The sequence below is a fragment of the Rana temporaria genome, chromosome 1 (genome assembly GCF_905171775.1).
Source record: "Rana temporaria chromosome 1, aRanTem1.1, whole genome shotgun sequence".
NCBI lineage: Eukaryota > Metazoa > Chordata > Amphibia > Anura > Ranidae > Rana > Rana temporaria.
In genome coordinates, this window is record NC_053489.1 from 441,901,773 (window position 1) to 441,921,312 (window position 19,540).

A 19,540-nucleotide genomic window follows, 5' to 3' on the forward strand; every position below is an offset into this window, starting at 1 on the left:
ACTCGGGTGTGACATGACGCTACTCTTATATCAAGACATTGCTTGTATATCGAGGCAAAATTTATTAAAACATTTTGCTCATCTTGCAAAACGCTCTCAAACCAAGGTTTTACTGTACTGTATTTTGATTACTATTGAACTTTATAATCTGACCAAACTTTATTAAGTGAAAAAATAAAATCTGATTGAATCTAGTGTTATACATTGGCCTGATGCTATGGGTTATTAGACATGAAGTATCCCATGATAAAGCAACTCTCATTGAAATAAATGAACAAAAACCCCATCTTCAAAAGATCAGAATTACTCACTTGTCCTATCGCCTGTGCCTCTCCTTTTTTTTTTTTTGTACTCTGGATCAAGCCTATTTTTTACACTTGTTGTTTTACAAGTTAAAATCATTTTTTTGCTAGAAAATACAATTTTTACAAACACCCTAAAGCAGAGGTTCTCAACCTTTCTAGTGCTGCGACCCCTTGATAAAATTCCCCAAGTTGTGGGGACCCCTAACGGTAAAATTATTTTCGTAGCGTGGGTTGTCTGCATCCAAGGCAAGTAATTTGTGCCCCTAACCCACGGACATTTAGCGCTCCCTGGGTCCCTTCCACTCATACATTATTAAAAAAAAACTTTGGTTCATTTGAGGATGTACCCCTCTTTCGCTTTGTTCTCCTTTCTTTCCCCTTTTTCCCCCTCTAGCCCTTTTTCTTTGTTCCTTCCCCTCTTTTTCTCTCCCTTCCATGTAGTCTCTCTCTTTATATTCCTTCTCTTATTTCTTGGTGGGGTTAATAGGATCAGTGGCAGTGCTGGGGAGGAGTTATGATTAGTCAACTTGGGTGCTCTTGATCAAGGTCATCTGCTGATCTGAAAACTGTAGTGTGGACTTTTAATGGCAACTATAATCACAGGTAGTGTTACTCCGCATTCACGTTGTCTCAGACTTTGTGGTGTCTCGTAGCAGTGACACCTATGCTGAAATCAGGAGATAGGGTCTCCTCCACCCTTTTCTACTTCACATTCCTCACGTCAGCTGACTTCTAGTCTCGGCCCCCCAGCCATGCATTGAACTAAATGGGCGGCTGCAGGCTCCAGGAACAGCCCAGGATTTTGTGACCCACTGGCAAATCATCATTTGACCCCCAAGGGGGTCCTGACCCCCAGGTTGAGAACCACTGCCCTAGAGAATAAAATGGCGTATTTGTGCAGCGGTCTTGCAAATGCAATTTTTCTTTTTGTAAAAAAAAAAAAAAAATCAGTAAAGTTAGCCCAATTTTTTTTCTATATTGTGAAAGATATTGGGGGTTATTTACAAAAAGGCAAATCCAAGTGCACATGTAGTGCAAAGTGGAATTGCAGTCGCTGTAGACCTGAGGGGGACATGCAAAGAAAATAAACAGTATTTTAGCTTGCACATGGTTGGATGATAAAATCAGCAGAGCTTCCCTTCATTTCAGATCTTCCCCCTCAGATTTACAGTGACTGCACTTCCGAGTGCACTTTCAGTGCAATTTCAAGTGCAGTTTGTAGTGCAAAGTGGATTTGCCTTTTGTAAATAACCCCCATTGTTACGCAGAGTAAATTGTTACAGAATATGTCATGTTTCAAAATTGCGCCCACTCGTGCATTGGTGTCAAACTTTGACCCTTAATCTCCATAGGCGACTTTTAAAAATTTCTACAGGTTAGAGGAGGTCTTTTGATAGAATTATTGCTCTCGCTCTAACAATCGCGGCAATAGCTCACATGGGTGGTTTGAACAACATTTACATATGCAGGCGAGACTTTATTTTTTACAATTACACTGTCCCTTTAAAAAAACAAAAAGCATGTAAACATGACAGGACCTCTCTCATGGTTCAAAAAGACCTCAGTGCCTACATTTACACTTGAAAGCAATAAAATCAATTTTTTTTTTTGTTTTTTCTTTTTTTTTCAATAAAAAAATTGGCGCTTTTTAAGCTGTTGGGCTGAAGTGACGTTTGACGCCGCTTCCGTCATCCAATAACTTCCTGTCCATCAGGGGAAAGGATCGGATCATCTCCACCGCTACCGACGGTTCTGGTATGCGGCAGAGATGACCGGGACGTGACAGGAGGGTGGGTGAGATGCACCTCTCCTGCCCCCTATAAAAGTAATCTCGCGGTGGCCACTTTTGTCTTAAAGCGGACCGCCCGCCATGAATAAAAATACTGGGGTTATGGCGGCTATCTGCTGCCATAACAATGGTATTTAACGCCAAAGTAGCAACGTATATCCGTGTTGGGTTTTCCGGAAGTGGTTAAGCCACCCATAGACCGTTCAACTCTTGGCTGGTTCAGCAGGGACTGGCCAAGATTTGAACCATATATGGGCAGACTTGAATGTACCCAAGTTGATCGATCAACTTTGGTACAATCAGACAGATTTTGCATTCGATTATTGCTAGCGACTAAATGAAAGTGGTGATATCGCGCTCAAGAAAAATACATACAAAATGAAAACACTCAAGTAGCGTGAATAAATGGTGTCAAAACTAAAACTTATAAGGGATGTACACTAAAAAGTGTAAATGAAATAACTCCAAAAAAGTGACTCAAAAAAATTCAATAAATAAACAGTGAACCATCAATGTGAATATGAAAGAAAGTCCACTGACTGAAAATGGATGTCTATCTCAAAAGACAAGTATTCCAATGGTGGTAACCTTGGAGATCGTCCATTGAAGATGATACACAATTAGGTAAGTGCTGAAAATAAGTAAAGAATCCTCCTACTGGTCTCCCAGAACTCTTACCTCCATTAAGTGGTAATGGGCATGAATAGATCTCTTATAGGTCAGCCTCGAACTGTTCTCTCCCGTTCTCTCCTCTTTCTTCTCCAATTCTCTGTACAAGTATAGCTCTAGCTGATGTACCTCTCCTGGCTTAGAGCTGTGTCTATCTCTCCGTTAATGGTGGACAAACCTCAGATAGAACCACAAAAGTGGGAGAAGGAGAAAGAGAAAAGAGACATCCAAAAGTCCAATACCATTAAAAAATAGGGATTTATTAAAATTAAAAAGGTGGACTCTAAGGCCCCATGCACACGAGACGCTGGTAAACACATGTTCAGAGGCATTTGGACAGCTTTTTCAACTGCCCCTGAACACATTCAATGTTGTCCTATGTGTCCATGTACACAGTCATGTTTTTCTGCGTTTTTCGGCAGTTGCGTTTAATCTCGTTTTTTCGTTTATAGGCGTTTTAAAAGGTGACCTATTTTTTTCATTAGAAATTTCAAAAATGATGGCAAATGATGAAAAACCATTAAAAAAACACAAAAAAACTGTAATTGCTTGCATTGCATTGTGGACAATCCACAACTTGTAGGTGACGTGGCCAGGTCATGTGGCAAGTGGACAATCCACAACTTGTGGCAGGTGACGTGGCCAGGTGACATGGCCTGGTGATGTGGCAAGTGGACAATCCACAGCTTGTGGCAAGTAACATGGCCAGGTGATGTGGCAAGTAAACAATCAACAACTTGTGGCAGGTGACGTGGCCAGTGGACAATCCACAACTTGTGGCCAGGTGACGTGCCAGGTGACGTGAACAGGTGATGTGGCAGGTGACGTGGCCAGGTAACATGGCAAGTGGACAATCTGCAACTTGTGGCAGATGACGTGGCAAGTGGACAATTCACAACTTGTGGCCAGTGGACAATCCACAACTTGTGGCCAGGTGACGTGGCCAGGTGATGTGGCAAGTGGACAATCCGCAGCTTGTGGCAGGTGACGTGGCAGATGACGTGGCAAGTGGACAATTCACAACTTGTGGCCAGGTGACGTGGCAAGGTGATGTGGCAAGTGGACAATTCACAACTTGTGGACAATCCACAACTTGTGGCCAGGTGACATGGCAAGTGGACAATCCGCAGCTTGTGGCAGATGACGTGGCAAGTGGACAATTCACAACTTGTGGACAATCCACAACTTGTGGCCAGGTGACGTGGCAAGGTGACGTGGCAAGTGGACAATTCACAACTTGTGGACAATCCACAACTTGTGGCCAGGTGACATGGCAAGGTGACGTGGCAAGTGGACAATCCACAGCTTGTGGCAGGTGATGTGGCACGTTACATGCTAAATAAAAGTACACTGCTGCTCTCTCAGCTGCTACTCACTCTGGTCTCACAAAATGGCTGAAATGGTTAAATAATACTGTTTTTTTAGCTTAGTGAGGGTCTTGTGATGTTTCTTAACTAAACGCTTGTAAACGCAAACGTGGTAAAACACTGTGAAATTTGCGGCAAAACGGACGTTTTAAACGCCGTTTTTTGTGTTTGAAAACGTGTGTTTAGATGAGTTTGCATCTGCGTCTCGTGTGCATGGGGCCTTACATGAAGATAAAAAAAAACAAGCAAAACAATGAAAAACGGCGTTCTAGACGCCTTTTCACATACATTTTCGGTCACTTCCGGTTTGCGTCAGCCTCGCGTGCATTACGTTGTTACTTCACGCTCCTCGTGACTTCATCAGAGGACTATTCATGGCCATTACCACTTAATGGAGGTAAGAGTTCTGGGAGACCAGTAGGAGGATTCTTTACTTATTTGCAGCACTTACCTAATTGTGTATCATCTTCAATGGACGATCTCCAAGGTTACCACCATTGGAATACTTGTCTTTTGAGATAGACATCCATTTTCACTCATAGTGGACTTTATTTCATATTCACATTGATGGTTCACTGTTTATTGAAATTTTTGAGTCACTTTTTTTAGATATTTCCTTTACACTTTTTAGTGTATATCCCTTATAAGTTTTTACACCATTTATTTACGCTACTTGAGTGGTTTCATCTTGTATGTATTTTTCTTGAGCACGATATCACCACTTTCATTTTTTCATTATTTGTGTACAGTGAACACTTTTTAGATTTTATTGCTGCTTTGATATTTGTACCCACATTTGACTATTCATTATTTACTCACAGTAGCGCGAGAGATCATCACATATTCTATATTGCTGGTGACTGTTTTCAGAATTTCCAACAAATGTGGAATAGCATGTTTTAAATTTTCCGACAACAAATGTGTCTTGTCGGATTATCCAATCGTGTGTACAGAAGTCCACCGGAAAAAAAAAAAAAATTACAAACGCCCATGCTCCAAACCAATGCTAACCATAAGACATTAACAGAAGTTGCCCAAAGGGTGGCACTAAAGAGCTGAAAAACGACAGCGTTTCGTGTATGTAGGCCAACAATGTTTTGCCATTTTGTATGCAGGACAAGTTTCACGGGCAACTCCCTTTGCACAAAATTGCACGGATTCGTCCGATGGAAATCCGATCGTGTGTACGAGGCATAAGATTGACATGTCTCAGGCTGACACTTCAACTATGAGTAGATAAAGAGGTTATGTGAAAAAATTCTGAAAACATCACATTGGGACTTCTGCAATGCATAGAATAGAATGTGCCAGGCTGGGTTCACACCTATTGGATGCAGTTCCAGTGTGTACCGAGCTTCAGGATTTACTGGGACTAGACTTGTGTAAAAAAATCTACAATTTGGACAAACTCATACATAATGTACTATTTAGTTGGATGGAGAACCATGTTCAAGTTTTTAACTCTGTTATATAACAAATAGTGAGGGGGTTTTTCCTCAACTGGGAAAACGGACGGCGATGAGAAAAAAAAAATGACTGGTTCAAATTAGTTTACAGTGTTTTGCAAAAGTAAAAAACATTTTTGGGCTGGAGATTAATCTTAATATTTAGAAGTCAGTTGCATATGTAGAAAAACATCTGTCATGGTATACCCATTGAGACTTCTGGTAAACTAATACATTTTAGAAAACTATAAATGTAAGTCCTTTTTTTTTTTTTTCTTTTTTCATTTTGAGCCATGCCTCAGTTATTCTTATGTAATGTTCTAAACATGAGACTTTTTGCAACTGTTTATTTCTATGTTCTTTCAAGAATGTAGTATTGTAAAGGGCTCTGACCAACACTCCTCCTGCCTTTTAGACTTGATTCTCAATGAGGTCTGTAAAGCCTCGTACAGACGACCGGATCTATCCGCTGGGATTGATCCGCGGATCAGTTCCAGCAGATAGATCCGGTCGTCTGTACGTTTGAGCGGACATTTCCCGGCGGATAAAAATCCAGCCGACGGATTCCCAGCGGATAAAAATTTTGTAGCATGCAAAACCAGCGGACTGATCCGGTCGTCTGTACAGACTCACCGGATCAGTCCGTCCGCTCGCATGCGTCGTAATGATTCGACGCATGCGTGGAAGTGTTTACCTTCCAGCGTCGCGCACGTCGCCGCGTCATCGTCGGCGCGACACGTGACCGCGGATGTTTTCCGTGCGGATTTTGATCAGATGGTGTGTACAAGCCATCAGATCAAAACCCGGAGGAGGAATGTCCGCTGGAAACGGTCCGGCGGATCGTTTCCATCGGATATCCTCTCGTCTGTACGAGGCCTTAGAGCTTTTGTTGCAACTACACTCTAGCTGAAGGCAAGGGTGTTCTCATTATCCCTACATGTAGTGAATATGTCATAAAAATTATTATAATTAAGGCTGCCCACCACATTTAAAGGATAGACAAGGTCAGGATCGATGTGTGGGACCAAGTTTGACTTCTGTAGGAAAACTTGCAATTTCTTTGGTTGTTTAATATATTATATCTTTGAATGACCTCTGCTCATCTCCTTATATCTTACAGTGGAAGTTCAAACCCTAAGACAGGCAAACCATGGAAAATAGCTTGATTCCTCTATCAACACAGTCAGTGTTGATGTGGGAATCCCTCCTTGATGCTGAGCTATTGTGTTCTCTTCAGGGGGGGCTTGGGGAGCCGTTCCTGCTGGGAGAATACAGTGGCTATTGCCAGCGGCTATAGTCGCTGGCAATAATCTCCTTCTAAAAATTTGACATGCTGTTTGTACCAAAGTTGATCGATGCCCATATATGGTTAGAATCTGAATGAAGCATAATAAACCGGCCGAGATTAGAACAGTCTATGGCCAGCTTAACTATACTTCAGTCCTCTACTAATATGAATTGGCGTTTTTGGTTTGTGGTGCTCAGATACAGTTGCATTTCATGTTAAACACATGCCTCTGCATAAGCCAGTATTGATCGTACTGCCCTTTTCTTTCAATGAAGAAAATATTCAGAAAATGTGTACTGTGTGTGGACCTTAACATGAGTCTTACACATTTTGTATGCATAAATATTTAAGATCAGATTGTTTGGTGTCAGGCCATGTATACTCAAATTAAACATTTTTAACTGTATACAATTACAGTTAAATTGTATGACTGAATTAACCCTCTGTATAATCAGTAGTAGATATGTTATTGAATTGCACTAAAATCGGCCATATCATTCATTAATTTTATTCTTTACATTTATTTTAGATACACGGTACTACTAGTCCTTATTTTAGAAATGTGTCTGTCTGCCCAGCATTCCCAAATTTTATAAATTTTGAGCTTGAAAACGCTTAGCCATAAAGTTACAAAATGTGAGCTTTTTTTTTGTGCAGCTACACATATACTTAGTGTGTAGTGTGTTTTTACCTATTAGTGCCGGTTCACACAGGGGCGATTTGGAGGCGACTTCAGCAGGACTTCAGTGTGACTTTGAGCAACTTACGTGACTTGAAGTTGCCTCCAGGACAGGCGACTTTGGCCAATCACAGAATAATCCGCTCTGTGGGAGGGAGGGGTTTGCCTGGGTAAACCATTTTCTTTTCCTATAAAGTTGTTTCAGTTAAGATGGAGATCTGACTTTGGAGGAAACTTCCATTGAAATATATGGGTACAAGTTGCCTAGAAGTCGCCTTGAAGTAGTACAGGAACCTTTTCTGAAGTCAGAGCAACTTCAGTAGCGTACATTAAGACGTCTCTCATTCACTTCAATGGAATTTCTTATGTCCAGCGACTTGAAGCAACTTGAGGTCTGACAAGTCGAATCCCAAGTCGCTGTAGTGTGAACCGGCACTAAGTCTACATAACCATAATAAAAGTTAGCTTCAGATTACAAACACAAAAGCCCAGACAAACCAGTCCTAAATCTGTTACCAGTAAAATATGAAAAAAATACATGTTTGTGTACATTTTATAAACGTTATACATTGTAACACAATCTGATTGTTTTGCATGATTTACCTGGGGCTATGTCGGATTTCCCTGCTCATCTACTGGACTTGTTATGCTTTGTTTACACATAACCAACATATAATCAGCGTTGATTTAGAATATGTTCTAGCTATAATAAACAGTAGCCATGTATTGCGCTAGCTTCGTGAATATTTTTGCAGAGATTTTGTTAGGCTAGCCATAGATGGGAAGATGTTTCCCCAAGATGGATGTATAGATGGACATTATTCTTACTATTAATATAATTTTATACAGGATTTATATAGCACCCACAGCTTACGCAGCTCTTTACAACATAAGGGCAGACAGTGCAATTACAATACAATTGAATACAGTAGGAATTAAAGAGCCCTGCTCGTTAGAGCTTACAATCCAAAACAATGGAAATTAATGGACCAATAAATTGGACTTTTGGCAGTACAGGTAGTTAAAGCGGGATTCCACCCGCAAATTTTTTTATTTTTTTAAAGTCAGCAGCTACTAACAGTGTAGCAGCTGACTTTTAATAAGGACACTTACCTGTCCTACTTGCCCGCGCTGATGGGCCCCCCCCCCCCCCGATGCCGATCCCATGATCGATGCAGGTCCTGCGCCGCCATTCACGCTAGGGGAAACTATTTTCTTTTCCTGTAAAGTTGTTTCAGTTAAGATGGAGGTCCGGTTGTACAGCATTACAGATCAAATCCTAACATCCCAACAGCGCTTTGATCTGTGGGATTCCCTGATCTTGAAATCACCCATTTTTACACATTTTCTGTATGCAAACACTGCTGTAGTTTTTATTTCTCCTACCCTGGACATTTTCCGTTTGGGTATTCTGGCAAGTTTACAAGCTGGACTATTTCTTATCCACACATAATACATTGTTTTATCTCTTTTTTAGGTTATAACGTTTACAAAGAGGTTTTACATAATATCCAAAAAAGAAAAAAATAGTTGGTCCCAATTGATCAATTTTAGCATTGTTGAGAACTACATAAATGATCGTATAGAAATAGCTGGGAAAACACCAGGCAGTTGTAGGCGTTTCAGGTTGCTCTTGAATTTGACCTTTATTTTTTCTGCCTGAGAGTAATGTGAAACTTATGGCTTTACTCATTCGCTTGCTGGCCACAGGTTTACATATGCTATTGTTTCTGGCCACTCTCCAGACAGGCTGTTAGCTTGGCATGCAGATTCCTTTGATCATCTGTAATAGCCACATGTTGCTTGCAGTTAAAAATATGATTACAAAATAGTTTTTTTTTTTTTTATATTAGTAAAAATAGGTTTTATACACAATGGTGCTTTGTGAGTAGCATTCACTAATTTATCAAGCTGAATAATTTAAAAGTTTCAGAGCACAGCAAGTTCTACAAGACCTGAGCTGTAGAGGGAAAATAATGAATGAGTATGTGTGTGTGTGTGTGTATAAGTCTATAAAAAAATCACTGTTTTTATTTTTTTATAATTACAATTTTTTTTATGGTGATTTTTTTTATTTAATTTTTTACAATTTTTTTTATTTTCTACAGTAGTTTTCTTTTTTAGGCTTTCCGTTATGTTCACCAGGTGATCCTGACAGGAGTCTGTTCTTTAGCCCTAGTTCATATTGGTACAATTTGACATATCAAATTGCATATCCAATCGGTAGCATTTGCCTGCAATGGCACAGTCCTAATCGGTGCCATTCTGTACTACTTTTTGCAATTTCGGGCTGCGATTTACTTTGACATCTGTGCAGAAACCCACACAGATGTCTCTGAAATTGCATCCGAAATCGGGACTGACAAGCCGGAGTGAAATTGTGCAAGTTCAGCTGAATTTGCCCGGCTTCATTCCCACAGCCCAGTGTGAACCTAGGCTCAACGGAACAAGCTGTCCTACAGATGTAGCAATTAGAGTAGTGGTGTTCAACTGGAAAATTTATAGAGGGCCCCAAGTGTAGCCTCTGTGTAGCACATTTTCATGGCTCATCGGCCAATAACCCCCAACATTGTTGTTAATGGACACACTAATAACCCCCAACAATATTGTTAGTGAACACACTAATAACCCCCAACATTGGTGTCAGCGGACGCAATAACCCCTTGCAATGGTGTCCGGGAACGCAGTAATGGCCTCCAGCATTGGTGTCATGGCAATAAAATTCCGATAAGCCTCCCGCCCGCATACCCCGACAACCAACGGCCAGGGTTGTCGGGAAGGGGCCCTGTCCTCATCAACATGGGGACAGGGTGCTCTGAGGTGGGGGGGGCCGCAGTGCGCCCCCCTGCCCCAGAGCACCCAAGCCCCACATGTTGAGGGCATGCAGCCTGGTACGGCTCAGGAGGGGGGCGCTCGCTCGTCCCCACTCCTTTCCTGGCCGGCCGGGTAGCGCGCTTTGGATACGGGTCTAGTATTGATTGTAGGGGGACCTCCTACGCCATTTTTTCGGCGTAGGGGGGCTCTCCTTACAACCCATAACAGACCTAAGGGCCCGGTATGCTCCTGAGGGGGGAACCCATGCCGGATTTTTATTTAAAATCCGGCGGGGACTTCCACCTCAGGATTCATAACAAACGCTGCACACGTGTAGAATTGGCGGGAATCCAAGTCGGATCTCCCGTCGCTTCTATGACGGCTTTGTCTCTATCGCGGCAAGCCAGCTCGGCGCTGGCTCCCGCGATGGGGCTCGTAGGTGCTCAATCTCGCCGAGAAAGGGAGCGAGATTGACACAATATCGCGTGCACCTACTGTAGTAAAGACATACACAAAACTATTCCAGTGAACAGAGACCCCCGGGGAACATTACACATCCCAGGGGGCTGCAGGACTAGTCCCACAGCGCTGTCATGACTTTAGAAAAGTCACAGCTATCTCCCATATCCAAGATGGTGGCATATTGGTATAAAGGAACACTTGTTCAGAAGAACACATGGCCTAAAAACATTAGTTTTTTTGATGCAGAATGAATGTACCTGCAGAGCCGCTGAATGAATGGCTCTGCAAAAGTTATTATAAATGGACTCCTACATGTTAAAGCGGTATTAAAGCCAAAACCAAATGTTTAAGATTTTGAAGCTTACGAAGCTGTGGCCCGCGGGCTGTTGGGCACCATAAAGAAAGCAAAGTGATAATTGAGTGCTGGACACTGGAATGTTCTCTGGAGTGTTGGTGCCAGCACTGTGGGCAGAGTTATATATGCCCACAACACAAGTAAAGGCCAGCCTGGGCAAGCTGATTGCACGCAAGTTAATCGATCGATCAACATGGGTACAGTCAGCTTGTCGGATATTTTGTCATTACTGCCATAGCTGCTAGTAATAATCACTGTGTGTTCTCCTGGCCGGGACAGCTCTACCTGCTGGGAGAACACAATAGCTTAGCGGGAAGGAGTCTCGATCAACAATGATGGGGGAATCAGGCAATTATCTTTCCTTCAATCCGTGGTTGCAGGAAAGAAAATCGCTCCATCTACGGTCAGCTTAAAATGATCACTGAAGGGAGATGAAGACGTCAAAGAAGAAGCTCCCCCTGGTAGAAGATACCGGCCCCCCACCCTAAGTGAATGGATATGGGGTACATCGTACCCCTATCCATTCACCTGGAGGAAAAATGTCAAAGTTAATAAACACACCACACAAGGGTTTTTAAAATTTATTTTTCTGCTCCGGAGGCTCCCCCTGTCTTCTTTATTAGCTCTTCTACCAGGGGGAGCTTCTTCTTTGACGTCTTCGGGTGGGTGGGGGCCGCCGTCTGGTTCTCTTCCACCGCCGGGGGGGTCGCTTTTAAAAAAGCCCCCACCCCTGGCGGGTTTCCTCCGGCGTCTTCGGCGGGGGGGCTTCTTCTTCCGCTATCCCGACGGGTCTTCTCCGCTATTCGGGGGGGTCTTCTCAACTCTCCGGGGGTCTCCTATGTTCACCGCTCTCCGCTGTTGACTCGGCGCACCCCGGTTCTTCCTCCAGCTGTCCGGTGCCTTCTCCTTCAGCGCTGAACGTCTATCTTCTTCTTCCGTGCTGTGACGTATTCTTCTTCTTCCGGGCTGTGACGTCGTCTTCTTCACTTCTCCAGATGTTGACACGCCGGCTCTTCTCGCTGAAATGGCAGGTGCGCTGCTTTCATCGGACCTATATAGGCCTCACAGTCCCATCATGCTCTGTACCTACCCACGTGGGTATGTATCACATGGGTAGGTACAGAGCATGATGGGACTGTGAGGCCTATATAGGTCCGATGAAAGCAGCGCACCTGCCATTTCAGCGAGAAGAGCCGGCGTGTCAACATCGGGAGAAGAGAAGACGTCACAGCACAGCGGCCTGAAGGGAGAAGTAGAAGTCGTCACAGAACAGCGGAAGAAGAGGAGAAGACGTCACAGAACAGCGGAAGAAGGAGAAGGCACCGGACAGCGGGAGGAAGAACCGGGGTGCGCCGAGTCAAGAGCGGAGAGCGGCGAACATAGAAGAAGACCCCCCGGAGCGGAGAAGACGTCACAGAAGAGCGGTGAAGACCCCGGAGAGCAGGAGAAGACCCCCGGAAATCGGAAGAAGAAGCTCCCCCTGGTAAAAGAGCTAAATACAGGGGGAGCCTCCGGAGCAGACTAATAAAATATTTTAATACCCTGTGTTTTTTATTTGTGTTTTTACCACTTTTCCTCCAGGTGAATGGGTAGGGGTACGATGTACCCCATATCCATTCACTTAGGGTGGGGGGCCGGTATCAGGGGGCTCCCAGATTCCGATAAGCCTCCCGCCCGCATACCCCGACAACCAACGGCCAGGGTTGTCGGGAAGGGGCCCTGTCCTCATCAACATGGGGACAGGGTGCTCTGGGGTGGGGGGGCCGCAGTGCGCCCCCCTGCCCCAGAGCACCCAACCCCCCCATGTTGAGGGCATGCAGCCTGGTATGGCTCAGGAGGGGGGGGCGCTCGCTCGTCCCCACTCCTTTCCTGACCGGCCGTGTAGCGTGCTTTGGATACGGGTCTGGTATGGATTGTAGGGGGACCCCCTACGCCGTTCGGCGTAGGGGGGCTCCCCTTACAACCCATAACAGACCTAAGGGCCCGGTATGCTCCTGAGGGGGGAACCCATGCCGAATTTTTATTTAAAATCCGGCGGGGACTTCCCCCTCAGGATTCAAAACAAACGCCGCACACGTGTAGAATTGGCGGGAATCCAAGTCGGATCTCCCGTCGCTTCTATGACGCGCACGTTGGAATGTGCTGTCACTATTCCAGTGAGTGCGAGATCTCGGCACCATGTCGCCGAGAATCAGCGCGATGCTGTCATGCTAAAAACACAATATCACAAACACCTACTGTATGCTTGCTGTATTCAATTATTTCCCCACACATTCCACATGTAAAATAGATTTCCCTTATGCCCCTCTCCCAGAATGGACTTTGAATTCTGGTATGACCAATTTACAAGTTTGCCAGGTTATTTTGTACTGGAGCAAAATGGAAGCAGCATTTTACTTTTGATTTCCTGATCATTTTTAATGTCGGCTAGTTTATTGGGCTTTTTTATTTGAGTTATAGTAAGAGCATTGTACAAGGTTAGCAACACATAAGCAATCACATTTTTATTTTCTGAAACCATATCTCTTTACGTAAACTTGCTATGAATGAGGCCCCTTTCACACAGGCTGTCCGATCTGGAAAACTGACAGGCAGGACCTGAACGGACCCTATAGTCTCTTCTGTTGAGTGCCAGGTGTCAGCAGACACATGTCCTCTGACACCCGCCTGCTTCTGATCCTGGCTACCAAAAACAGATGGATGATGGTCCTATACCCCATCTGGTGGATGGCATCGGATGGAAACTGACAGGCAGTCTGTTTCCATCCGATTGCCCTATAGAGGAGAGCCGGACAGTGTCTGCTCTGCATAGTGGAGCAGACACGGACCTGTTATCTGCCTTCTCAGCGGAGAGATCCCCCGCTGAGCAAGCAGATTCCCCTTCACGGAGGCGCTTGCGTAAAAGGGGCTGTAGTTAACGTTTCAATTTTTTTCACTTATTTTTTTAAAAGTCTACATTGGAGCACAATAATTCATAACAGCCAATGAGAATTGGTTTTGTACTGGGCATATTTTTACAGAGTGAATTGTAATTGGTTGTTTTAGGCTAATGCAACTAAGAGCACCTGGCACCCTGAGCCGATCGTTTTTTAACAGTGCTTTGCAGTATTTTCAGTGAAAGGCTCCTTATACCGCGTCACTGTAGGCCGTTTCTAGATTTTACATTTTTTTGTTTATGTCCTGTCCTAATGAATATACCTGTTGCCCATTCAAAACAATGCAAGCTTAAAAAACAGAAGCTCAACCGAACAAAGTGAATGCTGCCTTGCTACTGCCCTGCTGTTTTCTCACAATGCTGTCCAATCAAACTTTGTATCTGATGTACCTGTAATTTGGTCTGGAAACGCACTGAAGTGTTGATAATAAAACAGATGTCCAGGACAATTCAAGTCTATGTTCTCCAGTCATACATGCAAATTGAAAAATGTTGAGTCCAAAACCTGGCCACCATCATGTTATCTGCGCGGAAACAGAATCCAAGCAGGGTTTTATCAGTGCTATTCAGATGGTCTACATATGCAAAATAAAGCTGTGCTTTTTATTCAGATCATTTTTGTGTTTACTTTTGAAGTTGGCAGCTGAATAGTGCAGATGTACCTATTCACTTGTTAAGTGGTTTTCTAACTTGTTTATCATCTCTCTATCTCTCCAGATAATATGCATGTGTCATTGGCTGAAGCTTTGGAAGTTCGAGGAGGGCCGTTACAAGAGGAGGAAATATGGGCCGTTTTGAATCAAAGTTCTGAAAGTCTGCAAGAGCTGTTGAGGAAAGGTGAGTAAAATGATATTTTAATACATTAGAAAAATATAAAACTACCTTGAAAATATGATTTTTGTCCTGTCTGGACCCATTATTTTGATGGCTTGTTAACTAATTTTCTCTGGTCATTTTTTCTTATCTTACTTAGTTCAACAGTAAAGATCTCCCAAATGTTCCTATACCGCCTGAGATTTGAGTTTCCATAGTGGTAAAAATTGGACTGTTCTACAAAATGACTTTTACCATTTTTTCATCCTTTGCAAGATTAGAAAAACATAAATCCAGCCTTTAAAGCGGGAGTTCACCCATTTGTAAAAAAATTTTTTTTATCCCCTTAGCTTCCTGCTCGTTCGGTCTAGGGGAATCGGCTATTTGTATTAAAATATGAGCAGTACTTACCCGTTTTCGAGCTGCATCTTCTTCCGTCGCTTCCGGGTATGGGTCTTCGGGAGCGGGCGTTCCTTCTTGAGTGACAGCCTTCCGAGAGGCTTCCGACGGTCGCATCCGTCGCGTCACTCGTAGCCGAAAGAAGCCGAACGTCGGTGCGGCTCTATACTGCGCCTGCGCACCGACGTTCGGCTTCTTTCGGAAAATCGTGACGCGATGGATGCGACCGTCGGAAGCCTCTCGGAAGACTGTCACTCAAGAAGGAACGCCCATTCCCGAAGCCCATACCCGGAAGCGACGGAGAGGATGCATCTCGTAAACGGGTAAGTACTGCACATATTTTAAAATAAATAGCCGATTCCCCTAGTAAAAACGAGCAGGAATCTAAGGGGGAAAAGTGCCCTCTAAGGGTGAACCCCCGCTTTAAATTACGCTAGGCTCGAGAGAGCTTCCCAAAATGTAGCAACCAACTTAAAGTGAACGTGTCTATACTTACCTGCTATGTGCACATGGTTTTGCTTTGAATGTGAGTCATCAGTTCACTGGAACAGTTTTGTGTATGTTGCTGTATTCAATTATTTCCCCACACATTCCACATTTTTTTCTTTTACTCTGTATGTAAAATAGATTTCCCTTATGCCCCTCTCCCAGAATGGACTTGGAATTCTGGTATGACCAAATGACAAGTTTGCCAGGTTATTTTGTACAGGAGCAAAATGGAAGCAACATTTTACTGATCATTTTTTATGTCGGCTAGTTTATTGGGCTTTCAATCACAGCTTTTTAAACCAAAAGGTTTTTAAAACTAAAATCTTCACTCAAGCTGCATGCCTATGACAACGGACTCTGCCATGCATAATATTTTATTACAATCCTGTTTGAAAATCTGCAAAATAGCTTTTTTTTTTTTTTTTTAAGTTTTATTAAAAATATTGATCTCTGAATCTGATGTGTACCAGATTCAACCTCCCCAATACAGCCGGGGTCGGCAACCCATCGACCGTGGGTCTGCGCTTCTGACCCTGGTACTGCTAGTGCTGGTCCTTCTCTTTCCGCTACCAGCCTCCTCTGCCACGCCTTCCGTTCTTCTCTTTCCCTCCCCTCCAGTCTCCTTCGGCGCAGCAGAGAGCGAGAGGCAGCACAGCCCAGAACGGAGGGTGAGGGAGGAGCTGACCAAGTTAACCCGCAGGTGATTGGTTACTAGGTCCTAAGCGACCAATCACCAGCTGGTCAATATTAAGTCACTCTGCCAGCTCCTGCTTCTGCCCCCTGTACAGAACTGTGCTGCTTTTCGGTCTCCTGACCATGCTGTCTGTGAGTTAACATTGGCTGCTGGAATTACTATTTTTAATATTTTACAAAAACCCCACCAAAATAAGCAGTTTAAAATTGTCTTTAGTTTTAAAAGGTTCTTAAAGTGTGTTTTCCCCAGACAGTAATAATTTTTACAGCACTTTCCCGTGTAACATTTTTTCTTTAGATTTCAGTGGTCCTTAGATCTTGGCCAGCTTTTAGTTATGTGCCCTTAGTTCACTTTTATAGCATCATGCCTTGGGACTAATGATCTTTGTGGGTGCACAATTCTAAACCTCTCATAAATCCGTGTGTTCTATGGGTGATGGTGCAAAGTTTTTCAGATCTGGCACTATTTAGCTCCAATAAAATTGTGTACATGTGCTAAGAAAAGGCAGGCTTTGCCCATAGCGAATAACCAGTCTCTCCAGACACCAACTTACGCATGTGCCCAATTTATAAATGAGCCAATTATAAATGATTCCAATATACTGTGTCCTAGCCAATTCATGCAGATTTTTAGCATTTATGTAAATTTAGTTTTACAGTTAACGCTGAACGCTAAGCCTACCTATCTTGCACAGTTATACAGGCTCCTCTCCTGTACTGAAACTGCTTATTCTGATTTCACTGTAATGCTCGGAGAGTGCATTGGAAGCTGCAGAAAGTACGATAAGTTCTGCTATGGTGAGGTTGTGGAAGACGGTTTCATGTCACAGGTAATACACCATGGCAAGACTGAGCACAGCAACAAGACACAAGGTAGTCCTACTGCATCAGCAAGGCCTCTCCCAGACAAAGATGTCAAAGCAGACTGGGGTTTCAAGATGTTGTGTTCAAACTGTTTTGAAGAAGCACAAAGAAATGGGCAATGTTGAGGACCGTAGATACAGTGGTCGGCTAAGGAAACTTAATCCAGCAGATGAGACGATGCATGCTTCCATTTTGAAATTGGGCAAAGTGTCATCAGCACTTAACTGGCAGAAACCAGTGGGACCCAGGTACATCCATCTACTGTCCAGATAAGTCTGGCTAGAAGTGCTTTTCATTGAAGAATCACAGCCAAAAAGCAATACGTCAGATGTGGAAACAAGGCTAAGTAGATTAACTACGGATGAAAACACGGGCATTAGGTTGCAGAAAAATGGCAGTAGGTGCTCTGGACTTATGAGTCAAAATTTGAAATATTTGGCTGTAGCAGGAGGCAGTTTGTTCACAGAAGGACTGAAGAGCGGTACAATGAGTTTCTGCAGGCAACAGTGAAGCATGGTGGAGGTTCTTTGCAAGTTTGGGGCTGCATTTCTATAAATGGAGTTGGAGATATTTGGTCAGGGTCAATCGTGTCCTCAATGCTGAGACATACAGACAGATACTTTTCCATCATGCCATAAGGGAGGTGTGTGATTGGCCCCAAAATTATTCTGCAGCAGGACAACAAGCCTAAACATGCAGCCAATGTCATTAACCACTTAACCCCCGGACCATATTGCTGCCCAAAGACCAGAGCACTTTTTGCGATTCGGGACTGCGCCGCTTTAACCGACAATTGCGCGGTCGTGCGACGTGGCTCCCAAACAAAATTGGTGTCCTTTTTTTTCCCACAAATAGAGCTTTCTTTTGGTGGTATTTGATCACCTCTGCGGTTTTTATTTTTTGCATTCTAAACAAAAAAACGACAATTTTGAAAAAAATTAATATTTTTTTCTTTTTGCTGTAATTAATATCCCCCAAAATATATAAAAAAAAAAAAATTTTCCTCAGTTTAGGCCGATACGTATTCTTCTACATATTTTTCGTAAAAAAAATCGCAATAAGCGTTTGATTAGTTTGCGCAAAAGTTGTAGCATTTACAAAATGGGGGGTATTTTTATGGCATTTTTATTAATATATTTTTTTTACTAGTAATGGCTGCAAACAGCGATTTTTTTTTTTCGGTACTGCGACATTATGGCGGACACTTCGGGCACATTTTTGGGACCATTGGCATTTTTATAGCGATCAGTGCTATAAAAATGCATTGGATTACTATAAAAATGCCACTGGCAGTGAAGGGGTTAACACTAGGGGGCGGGGAAGGGGTTAAGTATGTCCCTGTGTGTGTTCTTACTGTGGGGGGGGGGGGGGTGGCTTCACTAGGGGAAACGCTGATCCTCTGTTCATACATTGTATGAACAGAAGATCAGCATTTCCCCCGCTGACAGGACCGGGAGCTGTGTGTTTACACACACAGCTACTGGTCCCCGCTCTGTAACGAGCAATCGCGGGTGCCCAGCGGCGATCGAGCCCGCCGGGCACACGCACTGGAGTCAGGGGCGCTAGTGGCCGCTCAAAGAGCCGCCATATAGCTGCGGGCTCTCGCCCAGGAGAGCCGACCTGCCGCCGTATAATGACGGTGGCTGGTTGGCTAGTAGTTAAGAACTATCTTCAGTGTAAAGTAGAACAAGCAGTCCTGGAAGAGAAGATTTGGCCTGTGATGTGTGGGTTAGTTCTTCAAAATGTTTGGACCAACCTGCTGAGTTACTTCAAAATCTGTGTGCACGTGTACCTAGAAGAATTGATGCTGTTTTGAAGGAAAAGGGTGGTCGCACCAAATATTGATTTGGATTTCTCTTCTATTGATTTACTTTCCATCTTGTATTTCTGAAAGCATTTTTAATAATATGCAGGATTTTGTTACACCTCCCTATAACTTTTGCAAAGTAGTGTACCTGGGAGGCAGTATCAGAAGACCTGGGATCAGGTATGCTGGAAGCAGGGTCAGGACAACTGTGTTCGTATACAGGCAGCAGGATCAGAACTGGGAATTGGGTATGCAGGAAGCAGCATCAGGAGAACAGAGTTCAGGTACGGGCAGCAGGACCAAGATAACTGGTACAAGGAACAGAGTGTATTGGCACGCAGGTAAAGGTGGGGCTAAATGCCCTCCC

General features: G+C 43.6%; 1 protein-coding gene across 11 annotated transcripts in view; it reads left to right on the top strand.

Annotated features, from left to right (window-relative positions):
• The window catches only part of PTPN13 (protein tyrosine phosphatase non-receptor type 13), a 350,570-nt gene that overhangs the window by 79,606 nt on the left and 251,424 nt on the right, over positions 1 to 19,540 (top strand). For all 11 annotated transcript variants that reach the window (XM_040326640.1, XM_040326643.1, XM_040326655.1 and 8 more), the window contains exon 2: positions 14,826 to 14,945. In XM_040326640.1, the coding sequence (XP_040182574.1) occupies positions 14,831 to 14,945 (115 nt within the window). In that variant the 5' untranslated portion in view covers positions 14,826 to 14,830. The remainder of the gene's footprint in view (positions 1 to 14,825; positions 14,946 to 19,540) is intronic.